At 47.7% G+C, this 17,559-nt stretch overlaps 1 protein-coding gene across 4 annotated transcripts in view; it reads left to right on the top strand.

The window, feature by feature from the left end:
- Positions 1-377: 377 nt before the first annotated feature.
- The window catches only part of RASAL2 (RAS protein activator like 2), a 294,933-nt gene continuing 277,751 nt past the window's right edge, over positions 378-17,559 (top strand). For all 4 annotated transcript variants that reach the window (XM_040406661.1, XM_040406658.1, XM_040406656.1 and 1 more), the window contains exon 1: positions 378-799. In XM_040406661.1, coding sequence (XP_040262595.1) covers positions 634-799 — 166 coding nt within the window. In that variant the 5' untranslated portion in view covers positions 378-633. The remainder of the gene's footprint in view (positions 800-17,559) is intronic.

Here is a 17,559-nt window from a genome sequence, read left to right as displayed (position 1 = left end):
ACGGAGAAAATACTGCAGCATGCTGCGGTATTTTCTCCGTCCAAAAACCGTACAGTGACTGAACTGAAGACATCCTGATGCATCCTGAACGGATTGCTCTCCATTCAGAATGCATTGGGATAAAACTGATCAGTTCCTTTCCGGTATTGAGCCCCTTGGACGGAACTCTATGCCGGAAAAGTAAAACGCTAGTGTGAAAGTGCCAGAACCCAGCAAATAATGCTAGAGAACTGTCATACTCCACAACCGCCACTAGGTGGAGCCTTTAAAATGCTTTCCCAATCCCATATCGATGAAATAGGTATTCCCGGCTCCCCCTATTGTTCCATGCGTTTGCTGCCTGTGTTCCCGCCCCCTCCAGTGGATAGGCGGGCGGCTGTTCCTGTCTATCTCCCAGGGATGCCGCTGATGCCGCTCGGGGCTGGCACAGTGTACTCAGCTCCCGGTAGGGCAGCCGCTGGCAGCGCAGCACGACGTGTCACTCCGCCAGCCCGCCACCCAGAGTGAAGGTACCGGCAGCGCCCTCATCTACACCCCCCAGCGAGGAAGCCGGCGGGCGGCACCCGGAGCCCTCTCCCCGGGGTAGGCAGGAGGTGCAGGGGGGAGAGGAGCTGAGCTCGGGCCGGACTCGCCATGGATCTGTCTCCAGGAGGCGACTCGTTATCCAGCGGACATGACTTGTTCCAGAGCTTCCAGGACTCCGAGGAGCTGGACTCTCCCTGTACCGGGGGAGGGGGGATGCTGGAGCGGATCCTGATGGAGTCGGTGTGTCAGCAGCAGGGCTGGCTGCGGGTCTACGGTGAGTACCGGGGCGGGGGTGGAACTACAGCTCCCAGAGTGCACAGGGTCAGCTGCGACCTATGGTCCTCACCCTGCTTGTGCCATGACTGAACCGACCATGTCGTACGATGTGATTGTCCTGTGATTCAAGGCATGCATTTGTCTGTTCTGTTCATAGACTTGTCACTTTATGTGGGGACAGGATTGTGGAGCCATGTAGATGTGCCATGGATTGCGGTGGCGTCTTGTAGGTGTGCCATGGATGGTGGCATCTTGTAGGTGTGCCATGGATGGTGGCATCTTGTAGGTGTGCCATGGATGGTGGCGTCTTGTAGGTGTGCCATGGATGGTGGCGTCTTGTAGGTGTGCCATGGATGGTGGCGTCTTGTAGGTGTGCCATGGATGGTGGCGTCTTGTAGGTGTGCCATGGATGGTGGCGTCTTGTAGGTGTGCCATGGATGGTGGCGTCTTGTAGGTGCGTCACAGGTGGTGGCGTCTTGTAGGTGTGCCATGGATGGTGGCGTCTTGTAGGTGTGCCATGGATGGTGGCGTCTTGTAGGTGTGCCATGGATGGTGGCGTCTTGTAGGTGTGCCATGGATTGCGGTGGCGTCTTGTAGAGGCGCCATGGATTGCGGTGGCGTCTTGTAGAGGCGCCATGGATTGCGGTGGCGTCTTGTAGAGGCGCCATGGATTGCGGTGGCGTCTTGTAGAGGCGCCATGGATTGCGGTGGCGTCTTGTAGAGGCGCCATGGATTGCGGTGGCGTCTTGTAGAGGCGCCATGGATTGCGGTGGCGTCTTGTAGAGGCGCCATGGATTGCGGTGGCGTCTTGTAGAGGCGCCATGGCATGGATTGAAGTGCTATGGATTGTGGCGCTGTCTATGGTGCCACGGATGGCAAGTTAAGAAAAAACTGCTTTCTTCCAAAAACAGCACCACCCTTGTCCACGGGTTGTGTCTGGTTGGCTCGGCTCCTTTGTTGTCAGTGGGGCAGAGCTCCAATATTGCACACAACCTGTGGACGAGGGTGGTGCTGTTTTTTGGAAGAAAGTAGCTGTGTTTTTCTAATCCTGGACAATCCCTTTAACGTTGGCGGCGATTGGGAGCCCTTCATCTTGCACTTCTGGGATGGGAAAAGATCATGTTGGGGGGGGGGGGGGTGTTGGCTTCTACAAAGAGGTTGTTCATGTCTGGGCTGACCCTGATTTTTGATGGTCCCATCCATAACGATGCCACCTCGTGTGACCATAAAGGAGCAATTCAAGTCATGTGATTATATTAAACTGGATGGAAATGCCAAAATAGAGGACAGGGCGGCTTGGTGGCACTTGAGGTGCCATGTCATGTAAAGGGGCGTGATCCTGGGGTCCATAGAGGCTGCGGATCCCAAAAGGGAGAAGAAGGGGCAATGATCCCAGTGTGGGGAGAAAGCTGATCTCCTCAATGACCCTTGGACATGGGTGCCACGTGTGGTGCCAGACGTTGGATCATAGCCCATCCCAAAGCAATAATTTGGGCTTTCATGGTCTTCCAGCATCTAATCCAAAATGCTTCAGTTTGCCTGTATTCCATCCATGAGCAGTCTCTGCAGTCCTTGACATGGTGCACCAGCCTTCTGCCACCATCTATGAACTCTTCCAGCGTTGGTCCCACCAGTCCTCAGATTGTGCTGATCCATAAAAGTCCCGTCCGCCCATGTTACAGCTGAACCCTCAGCACGCCCCTCTCCGATTCCATCTTCATTTGCTATCAGAGGATTCTTTAGGTCACTGAGCGTTTATTAAGAGCAGATCCTGCGCCCGGCATTGTCCTAGAACCCCCTTTATTTCCATCTGGCCGCAACGTGCGGGTTATCGGGTGCACATGTCTTGGCACTTTTTATGTTCAAGCAATTGTCAGATTAATTTTTTTGGAAATGGCAACATTTGCGGCCGTTCTAATGTCAGAAAACCGCTTGTGTTTCCTCCAAAACCATCAAACTACGGCTATATTTAGCTGCAAGTCCAGAAGAAGAATGGGGATGGTGCAGAGACCTTGACAAGGTCATGAAGTCTTCCTTTGTCTACTTCTGAAGTCTTATCTGTGGTGTTTTCTGCTTAGTTTTGCTATGCTTGTGCTCACCGTGAGGTACGGCTGAGTGGTGTTGGGTGCCACTTGCTGGGATTGGAGGTATGAGACCGAATGCTTGTTATTATGGGGGGGGGGGGGGAACCACGGTCCATGTGTGTCTTATGTTCCTGAGATGTTACGGTGCTCAGATGCATCCTCAAACGTTCCTGGTGCTTGCCGGTTCTTCTCTTCCCTTGAGAAGGCCACGCTGATGGGATCGAGCAGCACCTTCTTAGAACATCTGGACGCTCTGGATTTAGGACTCTCACCGGTTACCCTGAAGGAAGCGTACCCTATGAAAGACTGGACCTCTTTAGCAACTATGAGCATCTACAAAAACGCATAGATTTCAGTAGACTTTGGGAATTCTGTTACTTGGGGTAAGGCCCGGGTCACATCACCGTTTTTAGTTTTCCATTGTTCTGATCCCTCAGAAGAACAGAAAAATAAAGAACAAAACGGATCCTGTATTTTAAGCATCTGTTATGCCCCGTTTAGCCTTTTCTCCCTGCGATCCGTTATTTTCGATGGATTAAAGGGGTTATCTAATCCCTATAATGACCCCCAGAATGTCCAGGCCCCTCTTCTAGAGCATACTTTCCTGCTCCTCGGCACCCGCGTCCCTGATGATTCTGTCACGCTGGAGGGGGTCAAGCAAATAGCAGGCCACGATGGGGACGAGCCTCCCTAGCGTCACCGGCTATGCTCGGGTCACTGTCGCGGCCTGCTATTGGGTGCTCCCCCCGGCGCTGGATGTTTTGATCCGTGCCACGGGGAGATGCAGCGACAGCCGTGCAGGAATCCGGAGGGACGCGGGTGCCGTGGAGCAGGTACCCTTTAGGTTACCTGCACACGATGCGGATTATGGGGGAGATTTATCAAACTGGAGCAAAGTAGAACTGGTTTAGTTGCCCATAGCAACCAATCAGATTCCACCTTTCATTTTTCACAGCTTCTTCGGAAAATGAAAGGTGGAATCTGATTGGTTGCTATGGGTAACTAAGCCAGTTCTACTTTACTCCAGTTTGATAAATCTCCCCCACTGTGCGGATTTTCGTGCAGAAAAACGGAAGTGTTAATACAATGTAGACTTTGCTTTTTTAGGTGCAGAAATTGCTCTGCCGTGTGGATTTTGAAATACGCAGCATGTGAATCGTTGTTGCATTTTTTCTTTTTTGTGCGGGTTTCATCCTTGTCAATGGAAGGGTGAGATCTACCTAAAATCCACATCAAATCAAATAAACACAGATTTGTGTGCGCTGTTTTAGAGCAGATTTCTTGCCGTTTTTTGCACTTAAATCTGCTTTGTGCGCAGGTACCGTTTTTGCAGAATTTTACGCAACTGAAAATCCGTTCCATAAATTTTGAATGGGGTGGAAAATTCTGCAACCCAATCTGCAGCGTGTGACGGGATCCTTAGGGTAACTGCACATGCTGCATATTTGTATGTAGTAAATCCACATGAAAACAACCTAAAGTGATGAAAAAAGCACGTTTATCATGTTTTTGTTGCAGATTTTCTGTTTGATAATACCATTGGAGTCTATGGGGAAAACCAGTATAAATCGCACAAACGACATGCTGCAGATGGTGAAATCCGCGCCCAGCCCGTCCGTTTCTGCGCTTACAAAATACACAGTGTGTGCGGGAGGTTTGTCAAATCTCATTCACTTTGCTGGTTCGCTGCGGTTTTTGTGCACCTTAAAATCCACATGGGAAAAAAAAACGGACGTAATCTGCATCGTGTGCATATACCCATATAGTTTTATTTACTTTCCATGACCTGAAGATAAATCCCATTATTTAGAGATCCAATATCCGGTTAACGATGGATGCAGCGGAGGTATTGATTACCGTCCACCTGCGGGGTTGCTCCTAGTCTGCCCTGTACGGTGTTCTTATCATAAAGCCGCCATTATCAATACGTGTTTAGTTTGCCAGTGTAAATGTTGCCGGCGTCTGCGGTGCAGCACATGTTACATGGATGGTGAACTCTGATCCCGGGCGGTCTCTTTACTGACATGAGCTCAATGTCAATACGTTCTCCTGGGTAAACGTTATGTTCGCCTGTCGTCTGTCTCTTCGGGGGAGTTCAAGTACTGATGCCGGTCTTCAGTTCCCAAGACTCAGATGGGGAGACTTTAGGGGATATGCGCATAAAAATCCGCGGCGTAATACCGTACCAGCGAAGCAAATGAGATTTAACGTTCACGGTGCTTTAAATTTTCCAGGTGGAAATTGACCCTCGTGTGGATTTTGAAATCTGCAGCTTGGCAATTTTCTGGGCAGATTGCAAAGGGTGAGATCCGGGGCATATCCGCAACAAAATCCCCACGTAACGCCTTTTGTATTTGGTGCGGAAACGCAGGGAAAAGCGCATATCTTAGGCTTGTTTCACACTTGCATGAAACAGGTCCGGAAGGCTTTTCTGTCCGGGAACAGCCTGTCGGATCAGTCCTTACCGAGAACTGTCTGCTCCATTCACTATAATGGGGGCCGGCGGAGATCCAACCGCAACCTGGCAAATATGCCAAGGAGCGGCCGGACTACTGCACACAGTCGTTTTCTTTCGGCCTCTCCTCGCCATATTTGCCAGGTTGCGGTTGGATCTCCGCCGGCCCCCATTATAGGGAATGGAGCAGACAGTTCTCGGTAAGGACTGATCCGACAGGCTGTTCCCGGACAGAAAAGCCTTCCGGACCTGTTTCATGCAAGTGTGAAGCAAGCCTTAGGGTACTTTCACACTAGCGTTCAACTTTTCCGGTATTGAGTTCCGTCCTAGGGGCTCAATACCAGGAAAAGAACTGATCAGTTTTATCCTAATGCATTCTGACTGGAGAGAAATCCCTTCAGGATGTCTTCAGTTCAGTCCCTGTACGGTTTTTGCATTTTCTCCGTCTCTAAAATTCCGGAACACTTGCCGGAATGCCCGATCTGGCATTATTTTACATTGAATTGCAATAATGCCGGATCCGGCCCCAAGTGTTCTGGAAAAACGGATTCGGTTTTGTGGTCTGCGCATGCGCAGACCTTTAAAATGTAAAAAAGATAAATACTGGATCAGTTTTTTCAGATGACAACCGGAGACACGGATCCGGTATTGCAATGCATTTGTGAGACGGATCCACATACAAATGGCGACGGAACTGCCTGCCGGTATCCAACAACGCAAGTGGGAAAGTACCCTTAAAGTGTTACAGTCCCTGCAAATTAGGGAGCGAGGTCCGGTAAACGGCTCACTTAGGATTTCACTTGGATCAGTGCGTGGCTGCCCAGTACCATTGGAAAGCTCATGGCAGATGACAGCGGCACTTTAAAGACATGCGTCCGAAACTCACATAACATAATTGCCAGGCTAGGATGATATTGCAGCAGACCCCCAGCTGTAAGGCAGATGTCCAGCACCACCCTGGTCTGTGGGCTATGTCCAGTATTGCAGCTGCAGCGCTGCTTTAATATTGTTATAATTGGAACCTGTTACTACAGCGTCCCTTCTGCGGCTCTGTACCTGTATTAGCTATATGGACGGCGCTGCACGCAGTCCACCGCGCTCCGCTGCGCAGGAACATCTCGGGTGGGTTCAGGGTGGCTCTGCGTTGATGGCTACATTGGGTAGTGACGGCCATGGCACACAGCTGGTTAATGATCCTGCCCAGCCTCGGATTATGACAGCCTGTCTCGGACGATGGGAGTGTTTGCACAATGAAGTCAGCGGCTGGAGAAGACTATGTAAAGCGTAATCAAATGCTCTCAAATTGTCCATGACGCGGAGAGAGCTGAAAAAAAACACCTTCTCATCGCGGCAAAAACGGCGGCGTCCAATATACGGGTGTAATATGTTTTAGAAATTCTGGTGTCACTGAGTGGAAGATTTCCAGATGCCGAATGTGAGTGATAAGCCTTAGTGCGCCCACGGTATCAGGCATCATGCACACAGCCAAGTGAATGGGTTTTCTGTAACCGTGTTCACACGTGTTGAAAAAAAATTATTGCGCATTTTTGTCCATGTTGAGTAAGGCCTGTGTCCGTGTTTCATCCACGGAGATGTCTGTGAAGGATCCATTGTTGGTCCGTGTGACATCCATATTCCATATGCGCCGCTAGGCAGAAAAGGGGTTTTCCAGATCATCTCCTACCAGTCGTCCGTGAATTCCACTGACGACACTGATGCCATCCGTATTCTGTCAGTGTTTTTTCACTGACCCATAGACTGCAGTGGAGATGTTCAGTCCCCATCACGAACCAAAGTAGCGCATGTGGTTTTTCCGCTGCCCTACGGTCAGTGTCAAAAGAAGGATGTGTGAACAAACACATTAGAATCAATGGATCCATGTGTCGGCCGTGGGGAACAAGGATAGCACACGTCCGTGATTTACTGATGTGCGAATAGGGCCTTAGAAAACATCCGTGAGAAGAATGAGGCGGGTGCATATTCTGCCCGGAGAGGCGTAGATTAGGCTAATCCTCGTCCAGATCCGCCGGTGCCATGTTTTTACCATGGATCCCCTTGCAAACAGCATTGAAATAAGGCCTCCTTCACACGGGCGTGACGGATCGGCTCCGGAGGCGTTCAGGGAAACTCGCACCATTTTGAAAGCAAGTTCAGTCAGTTTTTTTCTGCGACTGCGTTCAGTTTTTTCCGCGCGGGTGCGATGCGTTTTTCACACGCGTGATAAAAAAGGAAGGTTTACAAACAACATCTCTTAGCAACCATCAGTGAAAAACGCATCGCACTCTCTTCCGGATGCAATGCGTTTTTCACTGAAGCCCCATTCACTTCTATAGAATATAGAACATGCTGCGTTTTTTTACGTAACCCAGAACTAATTTGTGAAGAAAAATGCTCATGTACACAGACCCATTGAAATGAATGGGTCCGGATTCAGTGCGGGCGCTATGCGTTCACTTCACGCATAGTTGTGCCCGCGCGAAAAACTCGCTCGTGTGAAAAGGGCCTAAATGGGGATGGCTGCAGTTCTCGGGACAGCGTGGCATCTCCTTCATTCTCAGGATCGGTGACGGGTCCCAGAGGTCAGACTCTCCCATATGGCATCACCTTTCCAGATAGAAATACTGCAATACACCCGGCCGGCACCCCCATGGAACTGCCTATTGTCCACAATTGTGGACAAGAATAGGACATGTTCTTTTTTTTTTTTCCGGAGCCGCGGACTGGAAGTTCGGGGCCGCACTCCGCAAATGCGGATGCGGACAGCACACTGTGTGCTGTCCGCATCCATTCCTGCCCCATAGAGAATGAATGGGTCCACACCCGTTCCGGATAATTGCGGAACGGGTGCGGACACATTCTACGGACGTGTGAATGGACCCTTAGGCCTCGTTCACACTTTAGTGTTTTGGTCATGTGAGCCAAAACCACAGAACTGGGGCAAATCTTTCCATTATACCTGATCTCTGTTGAGGCTTCACTTCTGGTTTTGGCTCACAAATCACTGATGAAAATCTCTGACCAAACACTGACGAACTAGGCCTTAAACGGACTCCTGCTCGGTGGCACCTTTGATCTGTCGTGCGTGTACTTTACGTATATATAGTAGTATGTTCTCACATACCGCTCTCGTTAGGCCTTATTCACACAGTCAGTGATTTCCATCAGTGATTGTGAGTAGTGTTGAGCGAACTTGTGTTTGTTTTAAGTTCGGCGTCTAAAGTTCGGGTTATCGAAGAATCGCGTTATGGATTCCACTACCACGGACCATAACGGAATTTAGAATCCATAACGCGATTTTTCCATAATCCGAACTTTAGACGCCGAACTTAAAACACAAGTTTGCTCAACACTAATTGTGAAATCTTTCCATTGTACTATTTAAAGGGATCCTCTCACTTCAGCAACTGTCATTTTTCATGTACAGAAAGTTACTACAAGGTACTTTACTAATGTATTGTGATTGTCCGTATAGCCTCCTGTGATGGAAGAATGAATCCAGCCAGCAAATTATACACGCCTCGTTTCCATGGTTACGACCACCCTGTAATTGTGCTTCGGTTGCCGTGCTTACACGCTATAGGAAAAAGCGCCGGCCTGTGTGCTCTCCTACAGTCATGGCCATATATTGTGCAAGCACGACCATCGCTGATGGATTGCCGGGTGGTCATAACCATGAAAACTAGGCGTGTATAATGGGATGGAAAAATGAATCCAGCCAGCAAAGGAGGCAATGTGGAGAATCACAATACGTTAGTAAGTGCCTTGTATTAACTTTCTCTACATGATAAATGCCAGTTGCTGAAGTGACACAAGCCCTTTATGTTCCACTCCTGGTTTGGGCGCACAATCACCAATGGCAATCACTGACCAAACACTGGCCGTGTGAATACGGCCTTACAGGTTGACCGGTGCGGTACTTCCCTGCAGGCATCTCATTCTCACGGGTAATACGGCTTGACCAGAATTTGCCTGCTTTTTTTACCATGTAAGAAATTCTCACAATATTTGTTAAAACTGAGTCTTAAAGGGATAATCCGGGATCCTGTGCAGCCGGGACTTTCGGGATCATTTGATGCAGGTTGTAGCCCCACAGGCTGGGATCATGTACCAAATGTACGACACCTGAGCCTGAAAGTGCCGCCCAAACAGAATCGCGCAGCAGATGAATTTATATGAGATGTGTTTGCACAATTTTATATATATTTTTTGTGTGGTTTTTCTAAAAGAGAAAAAGTAAAAGCAGAAAAGACAAAAAAAAAAAAAAGTTAATGCCTTGAGGTCTGCTGTAGTTTTTCCGTGCATGAAGAAATCCATCCTTAGGGCTAATACACACGGACGTACTTTCGGTCCGCATCCGATCCGTGTTTTTTTTGCGGATCGGATATGGACCCATTCATTTCAGTGGATGTCCTGGGTGCGCTGTCCGCATTCACACGTCTGTTCCGTTGGCCCCGCAAGAAGAAAAAAAAAAAATACAATATATCCTATTCTTGTCCGTTTTGTGAACAAGGATGCACACGGCTGGGATCTGTGTTTTACAGATCCGCGATTTGCGAACCGCAGAACGGATGCGGACTTGTACCCGAGCCCTTACTGAGCGTTGGCCGACACCTGATGTTCTTTCGAATGATCACACTGAATTAGGCCCACGATGGCAGACCCGCAGTTCACCCCTGGTTGACTGGCCCTCCCCCCGCCAGCTGGCGTTCTTCCACCAGCGGATTTCAGCGAGACGTTCATTGAGGTTTTGATAATGAATCCTAGTATCTGCTCAGATTATACGCTCTTCCAGCAGAACAGATAAAAAAAGCTTCTTGTTTGATCTGTCCTTTTTAGTCCATTGAACAAATTTGGCGAAATTAAAAAAAAATCCTTTTTTTTTTTCAGTTTTACAAGAACGTGTCCTCTAAACGGTTTTAGCACAAGAAGCAGTGGTTACTATAGAAACAGTAATGAAAAAGCAGCAACAGATTGCATGGCTGGTACCTATATCCCTCGCATTTGGGTATTTTGCCGCTTGATGCCGTTATCCTGTGCCGTCCATGGGGTCATTTTATATCCTGAATGGGAATGTGCCGCCACCTTCACTGGGAATGAATGGGGCTCTTTATAGCAAGCTGGATTCTGCAGATGCAAGAGGTGGAGGGGGATGTCTGAGATGTGCAAGTCTCGTTAGCGGTGGAATAATAAACAGAAGCTATGCCGAAAATGCTAAATAACCTTAAAGGGCATCTGTCGGCAGATTTGTCCCTATGACACTGGCTGACCTGTTACATGTGCACTTGGCAGCTGAAGACATCTGTGTTGGTCCCATGTTCATGTGTGCCCGCATTGCTGAGAAAAATGATGTTTTAATATATGCAAATGAGCCTCTAGGAGCAACGAGGGCGTTACCATTACACCTAGAGACTCTGCAACTGCCGCGCCCCCTACACTTCAAGTCAATCAAGGCCAGGCATGATGACGTTTACACTGCCAGGCCCTGTCAATCCAAGTGCAGAGGGCGGCAATTGCAGAGAGAGCAGAGCTTCTAGGTGTAACGGCAACGCCCCCGTTGCTCCTAGAGGCTAATTTGCATATAATAAAACATCATTTTTCTCAGCAATGCGGGCACATATGAACATGGGACCAACACAGATGCCTTCAGCTGCCAAGCGCACATGTAACAGGTTAGCCGGTGTCATAGGTACAAAACTGCTGACAGATGCCCTTTAAGATTGTGACTACAATTTGAGACACAGAAAGATAGGATATAAGGCTGGGTTCACTTCTGCAGCAAAGGTTTCGTCAGGTTTCTCCGATTCCGGCAAAAAAAGGTGAAATATGACAACAATATTTTGTCAATGCCAGTATTCATGGCAGAAACCTGACTCGGGCATCTAAGATGTCCCGGATATGCCAGTCCCAATGATTGCAGTATTCTCTTCCTATGTCGGAACAGAATGCCTAAAGCCGCCCCGTTCAGCCCCCATGCCCCCGCACCGACACTCTAATGGATGTTGGGGGTTCCCGACTCTCCCCTGAGAGATGATGTCGGGATAGAGAAGAATTGGTCAAAATGAACATTCACCCAATCCTTTTGTTCTCCTGGGAGCCAGTGGCGGCATCGACCCTCTCTGCTCTCCCTGTAGAGTAGACCCACATGTTCGTACGAGCTGAACGTCCGTTTTTGCCCTTTTTCATTTCATAGACACTTCTTTGTTGAGATGAGGACCCGGATTTCGGATCTGTGAAGCATCCCGACAGCGGATTGAACAGATCCCTGTGCTGTGAGATTGGGCCCATAAACTCATGGACTCATCCAAAATTCTTGTGTGGACGAGCCTTTTTTTTTTGGTTTATCCACAGATGTCATCGTACCCCGTGTGCAAAATTTCCCAAGCGTGGCCGATGATGTCATGTGTTTCTTTGTGTATAGAATTATATGTAAAGATATATAATTTTCGCTAACTTTTTCAGGTGAGAAAAAAAAAACTGTTTTTGGGAGGCAGGAAATGCCCATTGCGATTAGTAGTCATGACCGATATGGTTGCCATGGGAACTACAAATGACAATTTGCGGGTTAGAATGAAAATTCGGCAACAGTCTGGATTTCACTGCAGATTATGATTTTATTTTGATAATTAAATCATACATTATTTATAATTTTATATTATTTTTTATATTTTCCCTCCACGTGCTTCCTTCCGAATATTCATCTTATGAACGTCGTTCTGGCAGGATCCAAATTAACAAGAAATCAAGAAATGAAAGGGGTAATTTATCAATCAGTTTGCGCCAGTTTTCCTGCGTTCAAAAGACCCACATTTTTGCACAAGCCATTTTTTTTTCTTTTAACATTTGCAACTTTTAGCGATGCTCCGACTCGCGTAAATTATAATACAAATCTCCGCTGTCTCATAGCTGGAGTAGATTTAATTTCCTGACACACAGAATGGCAAAAGGTGTTCCAAAGTGGCATCTGCATCTCATGCCAGCACTCATGGGGTTTACACCCGTCAAACTAAATCACCTCCCCCATCCCAAGTGTTGTCTCCGTCTTGTTATACGGCAAGAATTCAGTAAACTTTTTGGGCGTTTAGAGATCGGTCAAATCATCGCATCTTATATGATTTTTTTTTATATTTTTTTTTAACAATTATATCACTATATATTCTTGGATGGGACGAACTGCAGTACCACACTCAACCACTATGGTAAGTACGGCGCTGTGCCAGTTAAACAATGAAGGGGGCACAATGGTTGCGGACAGCTGTAAGCCCCTTCACTCAGCTGATCGGTGGGGGTGTCGGGAGATGGATAGGCCATCAGCATAAACGTAATAGCCCATTAAAGCTAAAATTGGGTGGTTGCCTGTACAACAGGTTTCCATGCGTAGATACCGTATACCTAGACCAGGGATGCTCAACCTGTGGCTCTCCAGCTGTTGCAAAACTCCAACTCCCACCATGCCCTGCTGTAGGCTGTCTGGGCATGCTGGGAGTTGTAGTTTTGCAACAGCTGGAGGGCCACAGGTTGAGCATCCCTGGTCTAGGTATACGGTATCTACGCATGGACTCATCCAAACGTAGACCATTCGTAGAGCCCTAAGAGTATTCCAGTTTCAGCAAATCACTTTATTGTACTGTATATTGTATTCCGTCAGTAGGAATCTTTAAGTTCCAATCAGGCATGTCATCCATATGAAAAGCGAAGACAGCCCTGCCGTCTCATACATGTGAACGGGGTTTCTACAACCCCATTAACATGTAACGGAAAATTTCCAGGTGGATTTTTAGAGCCGCCACGGAATAAATCCTCAGTAAAAGTAAGTAGCATGCTGCTCATTTCGATCTGGAAAGCCGAGGATTAGCCCCACTGAATAATTATTGGGCTAATCCTTGCACCCACGGCTGAAATCCGAGTGTAATCCAATCTTCTAGTAAAATAGGGTGTCGGATCCAATATGCAAATCTAACACGTAAGAACGTTACAGGACACAGCGCTGTTAAAGGACATCTGTCCCTATGACACCGGCTGACCTGTTACATGTGCACTTGGCAGCTGAAGACATCCGTGTTGGTCCCATGTTCCTATGTGCCCGCATAGCTGGGAAGAATGATGCTTTAATATATGCAAATTAGCCTCTAGGAGCAATGGGGGCGTTACCATTACACCTAGAGGATCTGCTCTCTCTGCAACTGCCGCACCCTCTGCACTTTGAGCAGGGCCAGGCGTGATGATTTTTTTTCACTGTCTGGCCCTGACAGTCTAAGGCTGGGTTCACACCTGAGCGTTTTACAGCGCGTTCCTACGCGCTGTAAAACGCTCAACAGGCAAGAACCAATGATTCCCTATGGGCATGGTTCTCACCTGAGCGTTCTACGCGCTGTAAAACGCCCTACGCCCCAAGAAGTACAGGAGCTTCTTTGGGGTGTATGGTCGCGTGTTCCCGTACATAGACTTCCGGGAACGCGCGACAATGGGCGTTTGCTTGTTGCCGGCCGCGAATAGTAACGCCCGATAAAATGGCGCATACAAAGCGCTCCATACAGTACGCTCAGGTGTGAACCCAGCGTAAGTGCAGAAGTTGCAGAGAGAGCAGAGCCTCTAGGTGTAACGGTAACACCCCTGTTGCTCCTAGAGGCTCATTTGCATATATTAAAACATCATTGTTCTCAGCGGCACATATGAACATGGGGCCAACACAGACGCCTTCAGCTGCCAAGCGCACATGTAACAGGTCAGCCAGTGTCATAGGTACAAAACTGCTGACAGATGCCCTTTTAGATTTTTAGGCTTTTAAGGCCCCATTCACACGACCGTGTTTTGGTCCGCATCCGATCCACATATTTTACGCATCACACACGGACCCATTCATTTTTAAGGGTCCACAAAATAACCCCCAAAAGGGACAGCAGAACGTGTGCCGCCCCGCATCCGTATGTCCATTCCGCAGTCTCGCAAAAAAGATAACCCGTTCTATTCTTCAGCAAAAAAAACTGATGCAACACGGACGTCACACGGATGTCATCTGTATTTTTTGCGAACCACAAAATACATATGCTTGTGTGAATGATACGGCTCATGCACAGAACGGCCTGCCCTTAATGTGGGCAATAACGGGCCATGTTCTTTTTGCCGAGTGGACATACGGAAACGCGGATATGGAATGCACACAGTCATGTCCGGTTTTTTGCGGCCCCATTGAAGTTAATGGGTCCTCGTACTGGCCGCAAAAAAACCCGAAACGGACACTGAAAAGAAATACCTTTGTGTTCATGAGCCCTAATATTTGTTTTATATACAGATTTCTATATGTGCCTGAGTTATATAGTAAAAAAACCATCCCAGTGCCCCTCCTTGACATATGCCATCTGTCTGATTAAAGGCTTGCCGATCATTTGAGCGGTATACAAGGGCGTGTTGTCTTTTTACAGTGTGTTTTGCCCTTTAGTGTTTAGATTGGCATAAAACCCTGTGTACCAGCGATCGGCGGTGCTCTTATTACTCAGTGCGCACAGGAACGTTCCCACAGTCGGAGCAGTGTAATAGTTTCCAGCCAGCAGTGTGGGCAGCTTCCAAATGTTTCTTTGTCAAGTGCAAGGAGTGGGAGCCCGGCTTGCATTGAATCGGGGCGGTCATGCTTCTCCCCTTGTCGACCCTCGCTGAGTCTTTATTTCCAAATCCCTGCTTTTTGCATCATTCTATGAAAGCAGCCACTGGCGCATTTTGAATCGATGCTGCCGACTCAAAGGGCTCCAGAGTAAAAATACATCTTTCCTCTTGCCATATCCTGTCTTCTATCAGGAGCTATTTTCGTACCCGGTGGAATGTGAATCACACAACGCTCATGTTATGCGATGTCATGTGGTGCGTATAGGAAGAGAAAAAATGTCTGGCGTATATTAGAGCTTTACAGATTTAATTGGAAACTTTTTGGTTCATGACTTTTTTTCTAGTGATGGTCCTTTTATAATTATTTTATAGGGATTTTTGAGCGATTTCCCCAATTGCATTGGGGACCGCAATTTGCTGCAGTATGAAGCACAGCCGCTATACTATGTATGGCGCTGTGATTGGTAAGCGCCCGGGAGACTGCCGCTCTCGCCAGATCTCCGGTAAACACCACAGCCTCCTGAAACAGCTGATTGGCAGGGGTGTCTGACTCAGACCTTGCACATGTGATATTGATGACCTTGCCTGTGGATAGGACATCGGTATTATTATTTCTCAGATAACCCCTTTAAGATCCCTTTACACTGATCATTTGAGCAGACTATTGTCAGGAAGGTGACTGCATGAAAGAACGAGCGAAATGTGGCACCCTTACACAGGCAGATTATCGCTATCGAGCAATGATCTGGGCAATCTAAAGGGTCGTTTACTTAGGGGCTTGACTATACATTTCTGTGAAGTGGAGTTGAGACCCTACGCTTGGTTGGTAAAAACTATTTTTGGTTTTGGATGGGTGAAGGGTTTGCCCCAGAATGACAGTGTAAGGTAAACTATGGTGGTAACCATCTGGAACCGCAGCCAGCAAGCTCAAAAAACTACTACTAATCTTTCTAAACCACTCTGGTTAGTAGAATCTAAGGATACCCCTAGGTGTTCACCAGAGGCCACCGCAAGTCTGGATGGACTTGGATGCTAGGGACTCGGGTTATGTCTGCTAGCAAGGTGACAGAAAACTGGTGCAAGCTCACAGGTACCAAAACATACTGGATAACCAAAAGGCAGACAAGAGAGTGGGCCTCTAGTAAGGCTCAAAACATGGAGGATAAGTCGAAGCCAAATCGGTAGACAAGAGGTTAATCAGGTTGGTACAAGGAGGACATCTAAGTAGGAATAGGGGATCAGCCCCAAGTATGAATGGATGAACAGGAGCCAGGACGCATATGAAATCACAGGCAATGACCTAATGTTAATGTCTGAATCAATGATTCAAATTCCCGCCAAACCAATCAGTCTTTCTGATTGGCCAACCAGCCAGGGCTTGGCTGGACAGCATAACAACCGTTCTTTTCTTTTACCGCGGTACATTCGGCACATGCGCCACTTCTGTCCCCCAACCCCACCACCGCATCTTCTGTCACACCAGTGTGCCTGACACTACCTCCTATCCTTACACCTTTTTTCTGAAGGGCTGGACGGTGACTATTGATGTGCCACCAGTATTTCCAGACCTTGTACCTGAGAGAGGAAGGGGGTCGTTGGTTCCCAAGAACTGGGCGATTCAGACCCCCTTTTTAATAATCAGAATATTTTACGATGGTTGTTTTAATAAGGAAATTGGACAGGAGACTTTTATATGCCTCTCCAGATTTTTAATTCCCTCACCCTATTTGACTCTTCCCCATTATGTATTAAATCTTCCACATATATTTTCAGGGAACACTGCCCACAATACCGATGAATAATTTCCATTAAACACAAAAGTTGCGCGCCTTCGGTCGGATAAAAGCGTTTTGTTGACGGCTGTTCCTTTAGGAACCTACTGAGAGGGCCACATAAAAAGCACCCAGATAAATAGTTCCTTTGAAACAGATTTGAAGCTATCCTTGAGCCAAAGAAGGTTTGAATGCCGACCCAAAAAACAGGAAAAAAAAGTCTAGGACTTCTAGAAACCATTAGCATGTCAAAGCCTTCTATTTTTCCAGCTTCTAATCAGGCTTTCTTCTTCATTGTGTACGAGAGGACGCTTTCACACAGAAGAGACATCTGTGCAAGGCTTCAACCTTTTCAAGGGGAAGGAAAGATAGACAATGCCCCCCAGCGTTAGGGACTTTGGCCTTGTCTTATAAACCCTTTTGAGGGACACAGTCGGCCCCGGCGCTCTGCTGCTCGATGCTTTGTGGTCACCAGAGGCAGCCGGAGGGTTAACGGAGCAGAGCCTTCATCAGTCAGGACCCCACGTACCGTCTGGAGGATGACTGCAAGAATATTCCCAGGATCTTCCATATTCTCTCAGCTTGTCATATCACCACGCGTTTATAATTATACTAATTGCCACAGCGGGTCATAAACGCGCCTCACGCAGAGAAATCTCGCCGCCTATCTCCGGAGTAAAGGCAGACTGATCGGATCAAAGTGTTCTCAAGTAAAAAAAAAAAGACAGATTTTTGCCGTAGCATAGCATGCGCATAATGATTCCTATTTAATTTTTTTCCATTTAAGTAGATATTTGGAGACTTGTCATGGGAAATAGAATTTTTGGAATTCCTGTAGGAGTTGTGCAGG

Source organism: Bufo bufo, chromosome 9 (assembly GCF_905171765.1).
Source record: "Bufo bufo chromosome 9, aBufBuf1.1, whole genome shotgun sequence".
In the NCBI taxonomy this organism is placed as follows: Eukaryota; Metazoa; Chordata; class Amphibia; order Anura; family Bufonidae; genus Bufo; species Bufo bufo.
This window is presented reverse-complemented; position numbering and strand designations above follow the sequence as displayed.